Source organism: Zootoca vivipara, chromosome 13, assembly GCF_965207765.1.
Source record: "Zootoca vivipara chromosome 13, rZooViv2.hap1.1, whole genome shotgun sequence".
Classification (NCBI taxonomy): domain Eukaryota; kingdom Metazoa; phylum Chordata; class Lepidosauria; order Squamata; family Lacertidae; genus Zootoca; species Zootoca vivipara.
The window spans coordinates 44,610,569-44,624,729 of record NC_142596.1 but is presented as its reverse complement, the minus strand read 5'-3'; the positions used below and the strand labels follow the sequence as shown (position 1 = coordinate 44,624,729).

General features: G+C 49.8%; 1 protein-coding gene across 1 annotated transcript in view; it reads left to right on the top strand.

Annotated features, from left to right (window-relative positions):
• Positions 1-11,287, top strand: part of MYH16 (myosin heavy chain 16) — a 71,086-nt gene extending 59,799 nt beyond the window's left edge. Inside the window, exons 38-43 of the mRNA XM_088656748.1 lie at positions 336-539; positions 1,913-2,038; positions 2,922-3,092; positions 4,293-4,493; positions 6,533-6,765; positions 10,893-11,287. Coding sequence (XP_088512874.1) covers positions 336-539; positions 1,913-2,038; positions 2,922-3,092; positions 4,293-4,493; positions 6,533-6,739 — 909 coding nt within the window. The 3' untranslated portion in view covers positions 6,740-6,765; positions 10,893-11,287. The remainder of the gene's footprint in view (positions 1-335; positions 540-1,912; positions 2,039-2,921; positions 3,093-4,292; positions 4,494-6,532; positions 6,766-10,892) is intronic.
• Positions 11,288-14,161: the final 2,874 nt, after the last annotated feature.

The window sequence follows — 14,161 nt, the reverse complement described above, 5'->3', positions numbered from 1 at the left end:
AAAAACACAGTAAGACATCAGACATTAAAAACTTCCAGACACAGGGCTGCCTTCAGATGTCTTCTAAAAGGTGTAGTTATTTATCTCCTTGACATCTGATGGGAGGGCTTTCCACGGGGCTGGTGCCACCACCGAGAAGGCCCTCTGCCCGCCCTCTGCCCGGTTGCCTGTAATTTCACTTCCTGCAATGAGGGAACCACCAGAAGGCCCTCAGAGCTGGACCTCAATGAACATGACTAATATTAGGTACAGTGCTGCATGTCCCGTGTGCAACCCATCTTGTGGATCTGGGGTGGTCCCTAGCCTGACTCCACCGGCTACTTTTCCGCCTGCAGGACCTCCAGATCCAGATGGACGAGGATGCCCGCCAGCATGAAGAGCTCCGGGAACAGTACAACCTCCAGGAGCGCCGCCTCAGCCTTCTCCAAACAGAGCTGGAGGAAGTTCGCACCGGCCTGGAGGGCAGCGAACGCTCCCGCAAACTGCTCGAGCAGGAATTGGTGGAGGTCTCCGAGAGGCACAATGAACTCAGCGTCCAGGTGAGGACAGAGGATACTCACCTGTCCATCTGGGTGTGGTTGGCTGACTAGCTGGGCAGTTTGATATGCAGCATGTTGAACCCATTTGTGAAACTAAACAGAAGCATGCCCTGGTAAGACCAGCCCATGGAGAGCGATCCATTAGTGCTGCCTCACTAGTCTGATCGCCCTTAGCCAGCCCCTAGATGTCATGGGCTGGCTGGGTGCAGAGGAATGATGGGAGGAACCAGCTGGGGAACTCCGAAGGGAAGAAGGCTCAGAGCCTGGGCAGTGGTGGTGGGATGCCGCCGAGTAGTCAGAGGGAGAAGATTGGGAAGAGGAGGTGTCGGAAGCTGAAGGAGTAACAGGGCTCAGTGAGATGGGAGAGTCTGTGGCAGATAGGAGTCTAGAATCAGAGGCAGAAGCTGAAGCAGGAGAGGAGAGAGGCAAAGGGGCAGAGGTGAGCCCAGGTGGTAAAGAGTCACGGGTGCCTCCCCCTCCTGCTGTGAAAAGCTCCCCTCCTGCCTGGTCTCCCAGAACCAGCAGAAATTAGCCTCACACAGGAACAGTCTCAATTTGTTTTTTTTTGGGGGGGGGGGCTTGAGATGAGGGGACTGAGAACAGCTGTGGGGAGGTGGAGACTTTCAGTCTCGGTAACTGATTTATGTCTAAGACCTAATGGGAAGAAGAAGAGGAAGAAGACTTTGGATTTGATATCCCACATTATCACTACCCTAAGGAGTCTCAAAGTGGCTCACAATCTCCTTTCCCTTCCTCCCCCACAACAAACACTCTGTGAGGTGAGTGGGGCTGAGAGACTTCAGAGAAGTGTGACTAGCCCAAAGTCACCCAGCAGCTGCATGTGGAGGAGCGGGGAAGCGAACCCGGTTCACCAGATTATGAGTCCACTGCTCTTAACCACTACACCACACTGGCTCTGCTGCTTTGCTCGTTAGGCCGGACTCTCCGCCATGTCTGTGAAGATAATGTCTTGGCAAATAAAGAGCTAACTCCAGCCTTGAATGGTGTGATTTACTGCCAGATCACTGCCCGCCTGCCTCCTTACTTGCCGCCAGTCCAGATGGTGGCATTGCCTGTCGACTTTCTCCTCCTTAGTCGTGTTATTGTCCCAAGTTGCAGAACTCAGCAGGGAGGAAGGGACAAAACTAGACTAAGCTGGCTTTGCCTGTCACTGGTTTTGGTGCAACCTATTGTTGGTCTCCTTGCTTTCTGTCCTATCAGACCCAATGGGCACCGGCCACCATCGCAGGCAAGTGCCTCGAAGCATGCAATAAAAAAAGCAGCATTCAGGCATCAGAACAGGCAGTCTGGCTCTGCATTTCTGTGACGACTGAGGCAATTGTTTACCCCAAACTCTTCTTTTCCGTCTGCAGAACCAAAGCCTGCTGGTGATCAAGAGGAAACTGGAATCTGACCTCCAGCGCCTCACTAATGATCACGAGGAGCTCATCAGCGAGTTCCGAACGGCGGACGAGAAAGCAAAGAAGGCAGTGGCCGATGTGAGTCACATCCCTGCAGAATAAGGCTCAGAGATAATTATAGCCTATTATTTTTATGATGGCAAATACTGTACAAAGGGATTGTGAGGTTAAAGGTTGAGGAATCTCTTAACTCTTCATTCATGTTTGTTTATTTTTTAATCACACCTCCAGGCTATCAATATTTTGCAGAAGGGACTGTGCACCGAAAATTAAGGTTTGCGCAATTACAGGTGAAACTCAGACAATTAGATTATCGTTGAAAAGTGCATTTATTTCAGTAATGCAACTTATTATTTTTTCTTTTAATTTTTACAAATGTTTTCTTTTGGAAATTCCACAGTAATAAAACAAATAGTAACAATAAAGCAAAAATAAACATCGCTATTACATTTCATTAATTACATTCCATTCATAATTGACCCGCCTAACGACAAATAATTACAGTTACAACAAATAAAGGCTTGACATATCTTGCTTTGCATGTCACGCATCTATCTCATATATTGGTTTCATCTTTTAAGTATGCATTACTGAAATAAATGTACTTTTCGACGATATTCCCATTTTTTGAGTTTCACCTGTAAATTGGATTAAAGTGCTCTGGTACAACAATCTTTTTTTAAAAAAAAAAACAGGCTATTTGCAGGTAGGAAAGTGATGGGGAAAGTACACAGAGACCATCAAATAGACGGCATTGCCTCACTTTCCCACAAAGATACCAGGATGCACGCTCAATAAACAGGATGAGGCCAGCTACTTGCGTTCCACAGCCCTGAGTATCACTCAACATTCCCCTTCCTTCCGTTGGGCTGATCTGAATACATGAGACAGAGCCGAGTTCTGACGCTTGCTGCTCTTGGCAATTCTAATACTTACTTCTTACCCTCCCCACCCATTCCAGGCGACCCGCATGGCAGAGGAGCTGCGCCAGGAGCAAGATCACTCCATGCACCTGGAGAGGATTAAGAAGAACCACGAGGTCACCATAAAAGACCTGCAAGTCAAGATGGAGGAAGCTGAGCAAATGGCCCTGAAAGGAGGGAAGCGAACCATCATGAAGCTCGAGACCAAGGTAGGAGGATGCTTCCCCATTGCCTCTGACCTCGTCCCCAAAATATGCATGTTGCCAGACCAAAGATGCACAGAGACTAGCCCCAGACCTGCAGGGAGCAGAGAACCTTTTTCACTTTGAGGGCTGCAGAAAAGCCAGTTAAGAGGAGAAATCATTACTTATTTTTTAATTGGCATCCGTCTCAAGAGACAATGGAGTGTGCCTCCAGGGGTGGGGTCAAACTGCTGTTAGCAGCACCAAAGCGACCTCCCTGGGGCACAAGCCAGGGCAGCGTGTATGGAGGTCCTGGGCTTCTCACATGACACAACCTCGCTGGAGTGGTCCAAAGGAAAGCAGAGCAAGATGTTTGGAAACAGCTTGGCTGCAAGAGTTGACAGAAGGAGCCATACAATGCACCATCCAACCGTCTTAGGGACTTGAAATATACTCTGAGTCGAGAGTGAATTTCATGCTCTTTATTCAGCTTGTAGTAGCAAAAGAAGAATGGCTCTTTCCCCAAAACGTCTGCTATATATACATTATTTGCACAATGAGCCTTGCGTGGTTGGCTACTTCAGGGCTGCTCCTGTAGGCCAATCAGGTTGCGGATTCACTTCCGCCAGAAGCCTGATTGGCTGCTCCTGCAGGCCAATCAGGTTGCTGATTCACTTCCACCTGGAGCTGGATTGGGTGGCTCCTGCGGACCAATCAGACTGCTGCATTCTGGATCCTATTGTTCTAGGATTCAGCTCAGTACATAACAGGACTCCACTCTGGATTTGTGTGGGGTTACTCCTTAGCCTCTTCTCCTCCCGAATATATCCTGCAAGGCAGCAGGGGTTTAGGACCAGAGTTTTCCTTCTCCTAGATGGGCTGCCTTCCCAGGCTGACAAGTCTCATCTGCCCCTCAGGGAAATCATAGAGGTGCGTAGAATGATGTGGAAGAATTGGACAGAGAGACCTCTCTCTATCTCTCATATAACTCTTTCATATAACTCATGGTCACACAGTGAATTCAGTATAAGACATTGTCTTAGGTCCTCTGGGAAGGAAATCCTTTTTGCACGCTGGCAGTTCCAAGTTCAGCCCCTTGCCCGAACCCTGGACAGCTGCTGACATTCAGTGTAGACAGTCCCGTGTGAGAGGGACCAAGGATCTTGCTCGGTTTAAGGTAGCTTTCTACATTTCCACGGCCTCAATCTCCCCCATCCCCTTTTCCAGATCAAGGAGCTGGAAACAGAGCTGGACTCGGAGCAGAAGCGCCACGTGGAGACGATGAAAATCGTGCACAAGAACGAGCGTCGCCTGAAGGAGCTGGTCTTCCAAACGGAGGAGGACCACAAGACCAACCAGCGCTTGCAGGAGCTGGTGGAGAAGCTGCAGAACAAGATGAAGACCTACAAGAGGCAGATCGAGGAAGCTGTATGTACCAGGAGTGGCCTTTAGCATTATTTCTCTCTTCCCCTGCCTCCTCCCTTGACAGGCACATTGACCGGGGGTGGGGATCACTTATAGAACAGGGGCTTCCAAACTGTGCTCCGCAGGTGGCCCGTGACCTGTGGATTTGTGGCTGAAGGTGGGAGGTGGCACATCTTGTTGCACTGAACATTGGCACTTATTTTTAATTGCTCCTTTTGTTTCTTGTGTTCTTCCTCTATTGCACTGCAGTCCAAATTCCATGGAATTCAAATCGGGATGCGATAAAAATCAACACATAAGGAATGAAAGCAGCCCTTTTATTTCAGAGGACCATCAGGCTTGCTTAAAGGATACATGTGCAGATGTGACGTCGCTGCCACTTGCCGGCATGTGCCACCTCACTCTGCTTAACATCAGCGATCCCAGTCCACTCTAGGAACAATGCATTTCGGCTTCGGTCACATCCACAACACGCATTTTAAAGCACATTTAAAACACAAGTCTTCCCCCACAGAATCCTGCGAACTGTAGTGTGCTAAGAGTGCTGAGAGCTGCAGCTCTGTGTGGGTGTAAACTACAGTTCCCAGGATTCTGTGGGGGAAGCAACGGCTGTCAGGAGTTCCAGCTTGGCCCCACAACTTTGGGGGCCCGGGGGCTGTGGGTGCCATGCAGTGTGCATGGCCCTGAAATTTGTGGGTGCCTGGCCCCTTCATGGGGAATTTTGTGGGTGCTCGGGCACCCAGGGCCTCAGGGAGTTGGCACCTAGGATGACTGTTAAAAGTGGTGCAAACACCGGAATATTGTTACCAATGGAGAGGACCCCTGTGAAGCACTCTGGAGTCAAACCTTGTTCCATGTAAAGCTTTATTCCGGTTGCAGTCCACAGGTGAAACTCGGAAGATTAGAATATCGTCGAAAAGTGCATTTATTTCAGTAATGCAACTTATTATTTTTTTATTTTTATTTTAATTTTTACAAATGCTTTCTTTTGGAAATTCCTCAGTAATAAAACAAACAGTTACAATAATACAAAAATAAACATCGCTATTACGTTTCATTAATTACATTCCATTTATAATTGACCTGCCTAACAACAAATAAGGCAGCCCTGTTTAGGGAAGCTTTTAATGTTTGATTTCTGTATTTTAATGTTTTGTTGGAAGCCAGCCAGAGTGGCTGGGGGAACCCGGCCAGCTGGGCGGGGTATAAATAATAAATTATTATTACTATTATTATTATTATTATTATTATTATTATTATTATTATTATTATTGCAATTACAACAAATAAAGGCTTGACATATCTTGCTTTGCATGTCATGCATCTATCTCATATATTGGTTTCACCTTTTAAGTTATGTTACTGAAATAATGCACTTTTCGACGATATTCTAATTTTCCAAGTTTCACCTGTACATCATCATAAAGCAGCCTCCTTACCATAGCTGCCAAGTTTTCCCTTTTCTCGCGAGGAAGCGTATTCAGCCTAATGGAATTTCCCTTAAAAAAGGGGAGAACTTGGCAGCTATGCTCCTTACCAACATACACAGGGGAGAAGCCGGGGTGGGTGGGTTAGCATACCTTTTTATGCTAACTGACTCTAGACCAGGCTTTCCTAAACTTGGGTCTCCAGATGTTTTCACACTACAATTCCCATCATCCCTGACCACTGGTCCTGCTAGCTAGGGATGATGGGAGTTGTAGTCCCAAAACAGCTGGCGACCCAAGTTTGGGAAACACTGCTTTAAACCTATTAGCCATCTCCCCATCACTTGTGAGGCTGACTCATACCTCACACCTTGCGAGTCAGCATTTCCACTTAACGCAGAGTTGATACTCGCAACACTCCCAACAGCTATGACTGCGAAAGTGAAAGAAAGGTGCAAAAATATATGGCGCGGATGTGTTCCTGTTATGAGAGGTTTGGGGAAACAGTTAAACACAGGCATTGCATCTGCTCCCAGCACCTGGCCCGAATACTGTTCCTTAAGCTGCCCAGTACAAAACAACCAAACTCTTTCCCCCCACTTTAACTCCCTGTAGGAAGAACAGGCTAACCAGAGTCTGGCGAGGTACCGGAAGACGGTGCATGAGTTGGACGATGCTGAAGAGAGGGCTGGGATGGCTGAGTCGGCCCTGAACAAACTACGCACAAGGCACAGAGTCTCAGCAGGCAAAGCATTCACCTCCGTAGAAATAATCCAGGTTGCCAAGTCCTCCAGCTCCTCCAAGTCAACGGCTGAGGAATAGCTCCCGTCTCTTTGAACCTGCAGCTGGTAGGTGTGCTATTTCTGCCCATAGCTGTCAACTTTCGGATTTGAAAATAAGGGATCAGCATCCTCACCTTTCCCGGGGACAGTCTACGGTATATCTAACCATCCAGGATAGCAGCGGGAAACGGCGCTGGAATAAGGGAATTTCCAGCAAAAAAAAAGAAAGGGAAGGTTGACAGCTGTGGCTTGGAATAAGGGAGTTTCCCGCAATAAAAGGGAGGGTTGACAACTATGTTTCTGCCCTGGTTTTTAAGTGATCTTGGCGGGGGGGGGGGCTCCCTTTAACCTTGGACTGGGTACTTTTGGGGGGGTTGGCTCAAGGTCCCTCTTGGCTAACCCTCTGTGGAAGTGGTGGGTGTGGCAGAAATAGGTGTGACCCCCCCACACACCTTCTCTCACCCCCAGTCTTACATGGGCATGCATGCTCAGTTCAACTCCTTCTCAGATTATCCGCACTGATCAGCCGAGCAGGAAGAGCATTAGGAGCACAAGAAGAGGCTTATCTAGTCCAGGATCCTGTTCTCTCCGTGGCTAATCAGATTATTATTATTAATTATTATTATTATTAAATTTGTATCCCGCCCTATACCCACAGGTCTCAGGGCAGTTGCAACATGAAATCACAATATAAATACACAAAATACATAGTAAAAACAGAAAACAACCCAATAAACCCTCCACTCCTCAACACATTTTGAAAGGGCATTGCTCTGCATCCCCTCCAACATTTCTCCGATGAAAATAGGGACGTCCCATTCCATAATGATAATTTCACTATTTATACCCCACACATCTTATTGGGTTGCCCCAGCCACTCTGGGCAGCTTCTAACATACCGTGTTTCCCACATTTTAAGACACCGTCTTATACCGTGTTTCCCCTTTTTTAAGACGTAGTCAGAAAGTAAGCCATGGCAGCATTTTTTAGCATTAGTGAGATCTAAGACACCCCCCGAAAATAAGACATACCTCCATGCGAGACCGCCGAGTGCCCCAGCCAGCCAGAGGGGCCTGGAACCGGCTGCTGTTGCTGCAGAGAACGCATGGAGCGCCCTGCAGCGCCTGGCCTCTTCTTTTCTTTTCTTTTTTTTGGGCTGCCCGAGGCCTGCCGCCCCGCCACCGGAACCGGCGGCTGCAGAGCGGAGCGCTCCGAAGGAGCGAGCGCTCGGAGCGCCCTGCAGCGCCTGGCTTCTTTTGCGGGGGGGGGGGGAGCTGCCCGAGGCCTGCTGCCCCGCCGCCGTAACCGGCGGCTGCAGAGCGGAGCGCTCCGAAGCGCTGAGCGCTCGGAGCACCCTGCAGCGCCTGGCCTCTTCTTTTTTGGGGGGGGAGGAGCTGCCCGAGGCCTGCCGCCCCACCGCCGTAACCGGCGGCTGCAGAGCGGAGCACTCCGAAGCGCCGAGCGCTCGGAGCGTCCTGCAGCGCCTGGCCTCTTCTCTTTTTGTTTGGCTGCCCGAGGCCGGCGGCTGCAGAGCGGAGCGCTCCGAAGCGCCGAGCGCTCGGAGCGCCCTGCAGCGCCTGGCCTCTTCTTTTGGGGGGAGAGCTGCCCGAGGCCTGCCCCCCCGCCACTGGAAGCGGCGACTGCAGGGCGGAGCGCTCCGAAGCGCTGAGCGCTCGGAGCGCCCTGCAGCGCCTGGCCCATTCTTTTGGGGGGAGAGCTGCCCGAGGCCTGCCCCCCGCCGCCGGAAGCGGCGGCTGCAGAGCGGAGCGCTCCGAAGCGCCGAGCGCTCGGAGCGCCCTGCAGCGCCTGGCCTCTTCTTTTGGGGGGAGAGCTGCCCGAGGCCTGCCCCCCGCCACCGGAACCGGCGGTCTGCAGCGCCGAGCGCCCGGAGCGCCCAGCAGTGCTGGGCGGAGCGCCGAGCCAGCAGCCTGCCGCCTCAGTGCCGCGCAGAGCGCCCAGCAGCACCCCAAACCAGTGGCCTGGCCCCTCCGAGGAGGCCTTAAGGTACCGTACAAGACATCCCCTGAAAATAAGACACCGTGTTCTTTTTTGAGTAAAAAAAGTTATAAGACGGTGTCTTAAAAAAGGGGAAACACGGTATTTATTTTACCCAAGAAAATAAGCCTATGGCTTATTTTCAGGGGGTGTCTTTTTAATTTTTTTTTTACTGTAATTACGGCAGCCAGCGTTGCTGCTGCTGGGTTCCGGAGGCAGCCTGCAGGGTCGGTGCCCAGCTGCGCCGGTGCTGGACACTGGAGAGAGCAGGAGACTGAGCAGCCACTGCGGCATCGCGCTGCCAGAGACTCGCAGCCACTGAGGAGCTTGCAGCGCCGGGGCTTGCGGGCGGCTCTCGCCTTGCCGCCCTTTCTCCTGCTCCCGGGAGAGACGTGGCTTCCATCCCCCATTGCCAAGGAAACAGCCCGGGGGAGAGACGCCAGAGCTGAGGCGCCCCCCGCCCGCGAATCCCACGTGCCGCCGAAAACGGCAATGCTTAGGGCCCCCCACTCCTCGCCCGAAGTGGAGTAAGGCCCCCCGAGCGGTCCAGGGCTTACTTCCGAATGCGCAGGGACAGGGCTGCGCTGTTAAACTCTTTGCAAACTCCTTGCCCAAAAGAAAGCTGTCCTGCAGAGTGCCGGATCGAGGAGCCGGTCTGCAGAGTCAGCGCCCAGCAGCGCGGCGCTGGATTGAGGAGGCGGTGCTTCGTGCGGAGCTGCTGGGCGCCGACCCGGCAGGCCGCTTCCTCGATCCGGTGCTCCGCGCGGCGCTGCTGGGCGCCAACCCGGGAGGCCGCCGGATCGAGGAAGCGGCCTGCCGGGTCGGCGCCCAGCAGCTCCGCACGAAGCACCGCCTCCTCAATCCAGCGCCGTGCTGCTGGGCGCTGACTCTGCAGACCGGCTCCTCGATCCGGCACTCTGCAGGACAGCTTTCTTTTGGGCAAGGAGTTTGCAAAGAGTTTAACAGCGCAGCCCTGTCCCTGCGCATTCGGAAGCAAGCCCTGGACCGCTCGGGGGGCCTTACTCCACTTCGGGCGAGGAGTGGGGGGCCCTAAGCATTGCCGTTTTCGGCGGCACGTGGGATCCGCGGGCGGGGGGCGCCTCAGCTCTGGCGTCTCTCCCCCGGGCTGTTTCCTTGGCAATGGGGAATGGAAGCCACGTCTCCCCCGGGAGCAGGAGAAAGGGCGGCAAGGCGAGAGCCGCCCGCAAGCCCCGGCGCCGCAAGCTCCTCAGTGGCTGCGAGTCTCTGGCAGCGCAATGCCACAGTGGCTGCTCAGTCTCCTCTCTCCCATGCCCAGCGCTGCTGGGCGCCGACCCTGCAGGCATGGCTTATTTTCGGGGTATGTCTTATATTTTACAAAGGCTTTAAAATCCTGCCATGGCTTATATTATGACTCCGTCTTAAAAAGGGGGAAACACGGTATATAAAAACATAATAAAACATTAAATATTTTTTTAAAAAACCCAACAACTTCCATATACAGGATTGCCTTCAGATGACTCGGGAGTTGGATAACTCCATACCCGCCAACATTTCTCCAATGAAAATAGGGGCATCCACAGGTGGCGCTGTGGTTAAACCACTGAGCCTAGGACTTGCTGATCAGAAGGTCGGCGGTTCGAATCCCTGTGACGGGGTGAGCTCCCGTTGCTTGGTCCCAGCTCCTGCCAACCTAGCAGTTCGAAAGCACGTCAAAATGCAAGTAGATAAATAGGAACCGCTACAGCGGGAAGGTAAACGTCGTTTCCATGTGCTGCTCTGGTTTGCCAGAAGTGGATTTGTCATGCTGGCCACATGACCTGGAAGCTATACGCCGGCTCCCTCAGCCAATAATGCAAGATGAGCGTGCAACCCCAGAGTCGGTCACGACTGGACCTAATGGTCAGGGGTCCCTTTACCTTTAAGGAAAAGCAGGCCATTCCGGGGTCAAATCAGAAACTGGGTTGTTTCTCTAAATCAGGGACGCCCCTGGAAAATAGGGACACTTGGAGGGTCCGTGACTGTCCATGAATGAGGATCTTTTTCTGTACTCATAGATCACCAAAGAATTGTGGAGTTGGAAGGGTCCAAGGGGGTCATCTAGTCCAACCCCCTATTCCACTGGCTCTTGTTTGTTTGCCCCTTCCGTGTTTGTCCTTCTGCTCTCCCTCCGTATCCTTTAGCAACTGATGTGGTCCCAACTGTGCTTAACTTTGCAGGCGGATCGACGAAGCGTCTCCATACAGCTGCCTTTTGCAAGACGGTTTCCCTAGTGAGGACTGGAGCAGCTTAAGCCAAGGGGAAAAGACACCCGCAGAGAAAAAGACAGAGGGGAAGTTGGAAGTTGGAAGAGAATGGGGAGAAATGGGGGTTATCAAAGCATCCACCGTATACAGGAGCTTGAAATCCCATCTCTTCTCCCAGAGCATATATTTTCTTTACCAAGAAGGTTATATTGATATGTTTTCTGAGTTGGAACAAGTCTGTTCTCCATCCACCCTGCTTGCATTTTCATGTCAAGGATGGAAAATGTTACGAGGGCGAGGCCCCGGCTGTCTCCTGCAAATAGTCCTGAATGCATAGTCTTAATAAAGCTTAATCCCATAGAAAACAACCTTGGTGAACTCTTTTTCTTTCTTTCCATGACTGTGCATGGATATGTTGGTTTAGCAATGATTTTGAAGAGAGGAACTGTCTGCTTTTCTTTATTTGTATCCCGCCCTTTAAATAAACTCCCAGGGCAGCTTACGATACAAAATAAAGGATGCATCAAATACTTAAATACTTTAAAATACTACAGATAAGGGGAACCTCTGGCCCTCCAGACGCTGTGGAACTACAATTCCCATCAGCCCAGCAAGGCAGGAATGAAGGGAGTTCTAGCTCAGAAACATCTGGAGGGCCAGAGGTTCCCCATACAGTGGTACCTTGGTTTTCGAACGTAGTCTGTTCTAGAAGACTGTTCGACTTCCACAACCGAGGTGCAAAGGGTGGTCTTGCAGAAAATTGGGGGGGGGAAATAACATGTACACACAGCGGAAGCCGTTCGACTTCTGAGGTGCGTTTGAAAACGGAAGCATTTACTTCCGGGTTTTCAGCATTCGAAAACCGAGGTACCACTATAACATCTTTACATGTCTACTCAGAAAGAAGTCAATGTGAGATAAATACAGGTAGGTAGCCGTGTTGGTCTGAGTCGAAACAAAATAAAAAAAAATCCTTCAGTAAAGGATTCACTAAAGACCAACTAAGTTTTTAATTTGGTATGAGCTTTCTGTTTCAGTGTATCTGAAGAAGTGTGCATGCACATGAAAGCTCATTCCAAAATAAAAACTTAGTTGGTCTTTAAGGTGCTACTGAAGGAATTTTTTTATTGAGATAAATACAGTTATGCAGGTTTTCCGAGCATTAGAACATTGGGGGGGGGGAATGCTATCCAAATTAGGGTGATTTGCCAAGGGTAAGTTGTTTTGGGGTCCCCCCCCCTGAGGCTATATATAGCATCACAGATTCTCCCTGCCCACTAAGCCCTGTTACCTCTTCAGCTTCCTACCCCTCCTCCTCCCAGTCCTTGTCCCTCTGACCATGCATTGTCCCACCCCCATTCCCAGGATTCTGATTTTTCTTCCTCTGGGGGTTCCCCAGCTGGTTCCTTCCACCATTTCTCTGCCTCCAACCAACCCATGACACCGTTTATGTTTTCCACACTTCATTTCAGCAACCTTTCCCCTCTTCTTAGAGAAACAAAGTTAAATGTGAAAATTGAGAGATTACCATAAAATATTTCCGGCCAGCTAAGATTTACTGCATTGTATATTCCTGCTTGGGGTGGGTAGAGGGGATACAGCTCTGAAGCATTTCACTTTCCCCACCAACAAAAGACCTCTTGAAAAACAATACTGTATTCACATGGCACTGTGTTCTGTTCCTGCATTTTTTAGCTGCCCTAGTTGCAAAGCTTTTAATCTGTAAAAAAAACCTTAAAAAACAACCCTCTTGCCACAAAGTAATGCAGTCATTCATACTTATGTGCACTTGCTTTAAGAGCAGGGATGGGCACTAAAAACAAAGGTGTGTATTAAATTCAGTTGTTCTTGCACCCAATGAAATGTATGTAAGACAGCACAATTCTATATGCAGGAGTAAGCTCTGAAATTCAGTTGGGCTTGCTCCCAAGCAAGTGTGTACAAGATCTGAAAACTCTTCTTCTTTGGCAATCACTCCTAGCCGAGTAAGATTGTCTTCCATAAACGGTTTTAACAATTCTGGATCCACAAGTCCGTCCACAGTGGGGACATTGATTTCCGGGTGTGAGTTGATAACGGTGTGGATTTGCCAAGCGTGCCTTCCTCTTAGCACATTTCTCCCTTGTGTCTTGAGTTCGAGTGTCTTCAAAGCCCATGACACCTTTGGTAAAGGCTGTTCTCCAGTTGGAGTACTCGCAGGCAAGTGTTTCCCAATTGCTGGTGTTTATACTACATTTTTAAAAAATTGCCTTGTCTTTCAACCTCTTTTGTTGACCACCAGCATTACGCTTTCCATTTTTAAGTTCGGAATACAGTAGTTGCTTTGGAAGACGATAATCAGGCATCCGTACAACATGACCAGTACAATGAAGTTGATGTTGAAGAATCATTGCTTCAACACTGGTGATCGCTTCTTCCAGTACACTGGTATTAGTTCGCCTGTCTTCCCAAGTGATGTGTAAAAATCTTGGGAGACACTGTTGATGGAATCTCTTGAGGAGTTGGAGATGGCATACAGTAAGGTTGGTAGTACAATAGCTTTGTAAACAAGCATTTTGGTTTTCCTGCAAATGTCTCAAGTTCTATGAGAAACACAGCTAGAGCCAATGGATGGCAGGGAAGTAGGAGAAACCTCTGAACTGTCAAAGCGGTTCAACAGTAGAACAGTCTGCCTTGGCTCCTCCTGTGCTTAAGCAGGGGGTCAGGTGGCCATCTGGTCAAGGACACTGTTGAAATATCCTTGAACTGATCAAGAGACTGGATCGATTAACAAGTTTTCAGCCTTGCAGCACAGCCCCTTTGCAGGTTTACTCCAAAGTCCCACTGAACTGAATACAAAGCTTCATCCTATGTCCTGCCGCGTTCGATGAAGCCCCCAGAAAAGTGGGCATGAGATTGTCGTGAGCTGACCCAAGGGTCATGTAGTCCAATCTCTGCAATGCAGGAATCTGAACTAGATTGTACATGACATGTATGAGAAATGAGATGAGATACATTCCTCTCCTCCAGGCAGCCACACCACCCATTTCGCACCCAACTGGGACTGAGCCAACCAGCCCCCTTGTCAACCCCCCTCCCTTTTCTGCACATTAGCAAAAACTCTCCCCTCTGCCTTTTTCTTTTACCGTATTTCATTTTTTTCACAATTTGTTGTGGGGGGGAAACTCAGTGTTTTACAGAAAAAGAAGTATAAAATTATTACTAAAAAGTTTACAACTGTATTTCAAAACATACAAAGTGTA